Source organism: Sinohyriopsis cumingii, chromosome 13 (assembly GCF_028554795.1).
Source record: "Sinohyriopsis cumingii isolate HCF-2022 chromosome 13, ASM2855479v2, whole genome shotgun sequence".
Classification (NCBI taxonomy): Eukaryota; Metazoa; Mollusca; class Bivalvia; order Unionida; family Unionidae; genus Sinohyriopsis; species Sinohyriopsis cumingii.
The window spans coordinates 51973420-51981403 of NC_142973.1; the positions used below are offsets into that span (position 1 = coordinate 51973420).

General features: G+C 32.0%; 1 protein-coding gene across 1 annotated transcript in view; it reads right to left on the reverse strand.

Annotated features, from left to right (window-relative positions):
- Positions 1-3457, reverse strand: part of LOC149785554 (uncharacterized) — a 198141-nt gene extending 194684 nt beyond the window's left edge. Inside the window, exons 1-2 of the mRNA XM_089979355.1 lie at positions 3243-3457; positions 1591-1807 (exon numbers count right to left, since the gene is read on the reverse strand). Coding sequence (XP_089835481.1) covers positions 1591-1807; positions 3243-3415 — 390 coding nt within the window. The 5' untranslated portion in view covers positions 3416-3457. The remainder of the gene's footprint in view (positions 1-1590; positions 1808-3242) is intronic.
- Positions 3458-7984: the final 4527 nt, after the last annotated feature.

Genomic DNA, 7984 nt, shown 5'->3' on the forward strand with positions numbered 1-7984 from the left:
CAATGCTTACAAATTTAATTTGGATTTCCAACAGTGGAGTGCCATTATTTGTATTTCTACAAGGAACTATAGATAAACACAGTACTGACTACAGCATACAACATCATCATCCATCTTGGATTTTACATCAGGATTCGAATTTGAAATTATTAGAACATTTATTACTAGGACTTTTGCAATTTAATTCATGGATTATTCTTAGATTATTTTTGGATTTGATTCTTGAAACCGTAAGTTCTTCTCCTTTTTTCATTTTTACAGAATTTTCCAGGAAAATAAATTATTTGTTAAATTTTAAAAAGCTTGTTGTTTTCACTCTTTCTGTGTTACCATTTATTTGAGCCTAAACACGTAACAGGCTTTTCAAATTAAGTTGCTTCTTCGAAGTTTTGTTTCTGTTGTCTTGATGAAGAAAAAAGATACAGTTAAACTTGTCTTGTGGGACCACTACTTTGAGATACCATCTGTCTTGAGAGTAGGTTCTCCATGCACAGATTTAAGGATTTTACAGTAATACGTCAATGACCTGTTATGAGACCACCTGTCTTGAGAGATCATTATCTTTTGGCATAATGGGTAGTCTTTCAAGACAGGTTCTACTGGTACTAAATTATGGAAATATTCTACATCTCTATGGCATTAATTACACCATATCAGATTCAGCCCTTCAACAAATATATTGGTCTAGTATCCCATACAATGTCAGTAAATGCCTGTTTAAGATATATTTCCAGGGGGTGTATACACATGATGAATGATGAATACAGAAATTTGGGCATATTGGTATTTAAGGTAAGATATTATTAATTCCTTTAAAAATCTCAAGGTAGCGTGTCATATACACAGTAACTGTAAAAAGCTCTGAGGTCTTTTTCCCTTAAAAGTGCTGTAAAATTAACTAAGACTTGAGTACAGCCTACGCTATGCACTATACAATTATGTGCAAATCACTTTGATAAACATCTGTGAATTGAATTCAATGTTTCAAATAAGAGATCCCCATTTGGTTGAGACTGCTCTTTATTCATCTGAACAAAAACAAAATCAATGTAGGTAGAGACATGCACATGGATGCCAAAATGGTTGCTATGTTGAGTTCTACCAAGGTGGTCTTAACAAAAAAATATTAAGATTGTTTTGAATGAATTTATTGAAGGAAAGAAATTCAAATATATTCAATTTCAGTCATGATGGTCTTTTCTCCCTGTTGGTATGTATCTTTCATGACATAAACTACACCTACCATGATTACGTGAATGATGTCGCATTCTCATATTGTAGGGATATTGAAATGAAGTCTAATATACAATTTAAACTTTCAATAGTTATCTTTTTATACTGTATAATTTTTTATTGGGTATTTTTGCTGGGAACAACCATGATTAGCCTATGACAAACAATGGACTGTTCAAGTCCAGAATATTCTTTAATCAAGATCAACCTTGTGAAATTCTCATGGATGACCAAAATGTCTCTTCTGTTCTACAGTCCAGCTTCAGACAGAAAAACTAATAAGACAATACATTGTTGTCCCTTTAAGAGAGATAGAAGAAAAGAGGGCTAGAAGGGTTAGAGGTGAAGACAGTATACCGGTGAATCAAGAACATTTCCAAATTCTGGTGGGCTCTTGTCCTCTTCAGGACGAGCAACATCAATTATTCTCTTTATTATGGGTTGAGCAGAATACTCCCAGAGCGTGTGGTCGAACAGGACTTTTGTAATATGAATGAATAGAAAGTGTACCTCCAGAGTAACCAGCCCATGCATTTCTATTCTAAAAGGTCTGAGATCCAAATCCATTTTCAGTCTGAAAATATATGGATTTTCACATAATGAAGAATTAAATAAACATGATATAAGTAAATAAGAAAATATTTCATTGAATTAATTGGTCTCTGTATAGTTAATGAAAATTTTTGTGATGTAATTAGAATGAAGCTATAAACCTGAAAGCAATTCTCAAATATTATGACTCTATGGTCTTAAAATAAGTAATAGAAAAGCATGAGAAGCAACAAGCTTGGTAAAATTCAACAAATAATTTATTTCCCTAAAATACAAAGTTAAAATGTAAAGAAAAGGAACTTACAGTATTGCAAATCGAATCCCAAATAATCCTAGAATTATTAACACAAGTTCTAATGATCAAAGTTCTGAATAAACTTTAGTGGAAATGCAAATTAAATCCAATGTTAGAAGTGTTGATGTACATGTGTTGGCCCATGTCATGGTGATGTGCCAACAGTTTTTTGTTGAATCATATTAATACAATCCTAGAATAAATCCTTACTTGAAATTTCACTATAAAATTCAAGTCTCAGTTTCCAAGAATGTTATTCTTGATGAGCACTTTGTAGTTTCAGTGAATACATAATCTGAATAAATAAAATTCCAACCCAAATGAACAATAATATAACTGATTCTGCTCAGAACTTAAAGCATGAATGAATAATTTCATGAAAAACAAGATTATATAGTCCTCTACTTGACCTCAGATCACAATTAAGATTTTCTAAAAAAAAAAAGTATTGCCTATTGGAAAATAACCTTCTAAAAGGTTACTGGTACTAATGTTTATGAGATAAAATGTTAGTCATAATCAGAATATAAAATGTGGTAAACACAATGTCCTTGACTCTGGCCTAACAGTTAACGGATACTTATAGGAAACTGTTTGCTATCTATTAGCTGTTTACAGAATAAAAAATCAATAATTTAGGTCAAGTAAAAAATGAACTTGATTTTGGACAAGGTCAAGTCCAACATATAATTTTCCACAGCATATGATGAAACATAAAAAAATAACCTAACGAACAAACAACGCAAATTAAATAAACACAACACAAAATAAACCTACTCTACTCATCTAAAGATAACATTATCCTATGACATGAAAACAAACAAAAAAAGAAACCCCTGAGAAGGTGAAAAAAGGAGATCTACCATTAACATCAGTCTGGTTTGGTTCAGTTGTTTCAAAAATAAACTGCTGATATGTTTTGTGATAAATGGATTTACATCATTGATTGACGATACAAAGAGACCATCATGTCCCCGTCCTTTAAGAGGCATAGCTCGTCATAAGATATGGGATTAGATGAAAATCTAAAACCATTTTTCCTTGAAAATCTCACATTTGATAAGTATGTTACATGTTTGTGATATTAATCCATTTATTTCTAACTACATGTGCTATTCTTATGATGTGTAGATGATTTATCAAGCACTAGATTTTCACTTACGCTACATTGAGAGGAAACTTGCTGAAAATTATCTCTGCTGTTGTTGGGAATCGAGTATCCATGATGTAGCCAGTAATCTTCAATTTGCCATAAAGGAGAAACCCAATACCTATTTCTCCCCATGCTTGGAGACCAGCATAAGGAACAACTTTTGCTTCTCCTTTCATGCTCATTAGATGTGCAGTCAATGTGATGTCTACACCATAATACCCTCCAGCTCCAAAAGCTACAATATATATATATATATATATATATATATATATATATATATATATATATATATATATATATATATATATATATATATATATATATAGAGTTAATATGTTTTGTGGGAATTCTAGGTACAAACAATATCCAATTATCTTTTCAAAACATTTTGTTTTGTTTTACCTAATTTTATATGACAGCACATGTGATGTGATGTGATTTTGATTTTTAACGTAGCTTTAACAAGTTTTCAGTCATATCGCTACGATGACTGCAATGTGGCAGTTTATAGTGATGTCTAGCACTGGGGCATCATGCCGCAGACATGTAGCATGATGTCCCACCCAGTCACATTATCCTGGCGCCAGGCCGACCAGTCCTAACACTAACCTCTTAATGCTGAACACCAAGCGAGGCAGCTGTTAGTACCATTTTTTAAGTCTCTGGTATGACTCGGCCAGGGATCGAACCCACGACCTCCCGCATCCGCTTTAACCACTATGCCACCGGAGCGGTATGACAGCACATAATAAGGTACTGCCTTAAATAATCTGTAATAAACTCTGAAACATGAATAGTTCAAGTTAAATACATTAAAATACTTCATGTTCACACCATAAGTTACCTCTTGGAGTTATTTTCTCTCTATCTTGATATGTTGTTGTCTCCTCTTTCTTATGCAAAACTGCTCCTCACTATGAGCATCCTCAAGTTTACAAGTTCTAAGATAAGTATACATTCATTCTGGATCCACAAATACACGTAAAAGCTTATAATATGTTAGTAGGATATACAATTATAATTCTGAACAGTTCTTCTTCTCAAAATCTTCTGCAGGTCCAAAATAATTCATCCTAATGAAAACATGAGTAAATGATTTTAACACCTTTACATTTTCATGATATTATTTACAATAATAATTATGCTTTGGAAAAGTAACAAGAAAAAAGTCACAACTTTAATTTCTGCGACAAACTGAAAAACATTTCCAAAAAGCACACTTACATTCAAAGAACAAAGGGTATCTGCCAATCAAAATGACTTTCAAGATATGCAATAGAATTTTACATATCATTTAAAGTGGTAATCAGACTCTAATATGCATTATGATTGCTTAGGGCCACTGCAGATACAATGAAGCCCGATTCAGTAAACATAATCATGCAATATCAGTTTTCTTGACTCCCTCAAACTTTTAGTTTTACTTTCATGTTATATCTGAAATGACACATGCACTTTATAACTACAATGAAAAACTAATTGCCCTAATAGGCTACCTCTACCTAACAGTACAACTGTCATTAATTCCAAAGTGATGTTCATTCTTTAAAGATATTCACTGCAAGTTTTTGCAATCTGCTTAATGCTTATCTGTTGACATAGTATAAATTTGTACTTTGGGGATTTCTTTAAAGCAGGTTATGCAGTTTAATTCACCATTCTCAGGATGGTCACTTACTATGAAGACCTTAAACATATTTTAGGCTCTTGTACAACAAGGGTATTGGCATAGTACATTATATTGCATCCATTTCATTCTTTCATTACTACTTCATTTATTTAACTTTTTTTAGTTTATTCTTGATAAAAACCTATTGTTTTGTGGTTTTATATTTTACACACCATATGCATAATTTCACAGACAATATAAACCATTATGACATGGCCTTGCTTGCAAAATATCTCATTATATGGTGGCCTTCCAAAGACAGGTATGCTTTCATGGTTCACAATAACCTTGTTACATGAATAATGTGAAAATAATCAATAAAAAATGACACAATTTACCCAGAGTCAGTTCAATGAATCCTCCAAGGAAGATGCTATAATGCTGGTCCTCAAAAAGGTCAATGTTATGACTGGGGAATGGGAAAGACCCATTGAATGACACATCAAAGGACTCGAAAGCATTGCCAAGTTCTCGAAAGGAAAATTTTTGGATGAAATCAGAATACTGAAATATTAAATTGTATGATGTTATCAGAAAAAAGGATGCTTTCAAACACATTATTGTATTTAAAAAATGCTTTGATGCATGTCATATGACTTACATTTAAACCTTAGCTTCGTTAGCAACGACAATGGTACCATCACAGCTACCAATGAAAAGTGATACTTATGTTTTAATATCTGCTAGAGCTGGCAAATTAATACAGACAAAGGGCACTAGAATCATCTTCAGCTAATATAAAATATAATAATAGAATAATTATTATTCATGAGAGAAACTATTTCACTGAATATGATGAAATTACTAATTACAGATGGATAATTCTTTTAATTTATATAATAACTGCAACTTTTTGTACAAAACATAAACCAAAAGAATTCCAATTAAATTTTAAGACCTAAGAATATGATCTTGAGGCACTTTTAAAATGATTCTTCAGAACTGCAGATATTTATAGATTCAAACTCTTGCATACTCTTGCATATGTTTATTATATATATTATATAGAGAGGATCTCAAATGGGTAATGATTTATTGAAGTTATGAATCTCATAATGTCCAGCTTTTGCGAACTTTGTTTATAATATAGTTTTCATTTTAATGAAAATGGGAAAGAAAGAAGAATAAGTTCATTCATTCTAAACCAGATACAGCAACTTTCACTTGTTACACATACAAAAATAGTCCCTGGCTCTAGTGGAATATTTGGCAGTTCTATAACCAGTAACATTAGAATTTTTTTTCAATTATAATTTAAAGAGCAACTGTCCTTCTGAATAAACAGAATATTTGACTTAGATATCATAATTTCTCAAAAAATAATGTCTAAGCATGTTCAGCATAATTGTCATAAAGCTTGACTAGAATTTGGTTGGAGTAATATTTAGCAGCAAAAGTATGTCAGTTTCACTTCTAAGGATTCCAGTTGTTGGACATTCATTTGTAGGGATGATTATGGATGTTGATATTCCAGATTTATTAGATGCATTATAAGATTTGGAACAGGATACATTTTTTATTTAGAATTCTAATTGTGTCACATCATAAGGAACATCAAATTTTTTTAGCTATTTTACTGAATAAAAATGCTGTAGTTGGATAATGTTCTCTCTGGAGACTTGTTTATATCCACATTCACTTGTGAGCAGAGGTGAGTTTACTTACTCCTACAAGTCAATGTTTAAACCACTCTTGTATACAGGGTGTATTCCATGTTACAGGTATACCCACCCCACTTCCCATGCTCACTATCAACTGACAAATTCCCTTTGTTATACTTGTTGTTGTCATTGTTCTCTTTCATGGTGTAATGCCATTTTTCAGTGCATGATAATCTATAGATGGCATAATGAGCCCCTGAGGGGTAAACTGGCCATATCCTGACAGACGTAACCTTTTATTCCCAATTCCCTTTGGGCAATCAATTTGAAAAATGGCTGCCAAAATGTTGACAGTATAGTAAAAACAAAAAGTTCCTGAAGGCAGGGTAAGGAAAATATTCACATGATCACAGCCAATCAGTAAAGAGAATACTGAACAAGAATTTCATGGACACATTTGGAACAATCAGAATCACATAAAGTGATAGTTTAACATGATGTCATGTAAAAAAACATGAAACTGCACATACTGAGTATACCAACTATGTCAAAAATATTTATACTGAATAAAAAATATACATTCAAATGGAAAGGTATAATTGGTAAAATGAACACTGTAAGCTATGTGCTCTCAATGTAATGACATAAGTGCCAGTTAAAATCGTAGAGAGACTTTCTACCTCTGGTTTCAGTGGTTAAATAGAATAAGACGCCAATTATAAACTTAAGAAAGGTCTATTGTGCAATCACTCAAAAGAGAGTTGATTGTACTGACTGTCAAAGAAGCAGATTTGTGTTGCATTAAAAGCTGGTCTAAATCTTGAGGTGAAAAATCATGAATGACTTTAATGAAAATTTACACATGGATATATTGATGAAGAATATGAGTAAAATATAATAATCCTCACTCCACAAATTATAACCCTATGAAATTTCTTGCAACATGAAGCAACACCATTGTAGTCAAATATTGTTTTCTAAATCCACTGTACAAGAAGTTTCCTGATCAGTGCCCTCCTCCCAACCGAAGAAATTCAGTGAAATTGTGTCCCTTGCATGGGACAGTGATATTGTTACACCTTACAATGGTTAGTATATAATAAATTGGAAGAGACAATAAAATGGTAAACTTAAAATATTAAGTCGTAACTTTGGCTTGTGAAAATAGCAAAACCAAAGTCATACAAAACAGAACTTACTGCAATAATAAAGTTTTATCCCTTAATCTCAAAACAATTTTAAAGTTAAGGAGTAGAAAGAAATATGATCAAAATATTTTCAGCCATGACCAAAACCCTGAATACAAGACCTATGATGTGGTATGGGACCCAATTTCATAAATTAATCTCTAAAGGATTTAATGTTACTGTGAAGAGAACATCTGATGAAAACAAAATGTGAAGCCATGACCATGACATTCAATATAAGATTCTGACCATGGTACGTGATAAATCTTCTATTAATGATGTATAAATATACTA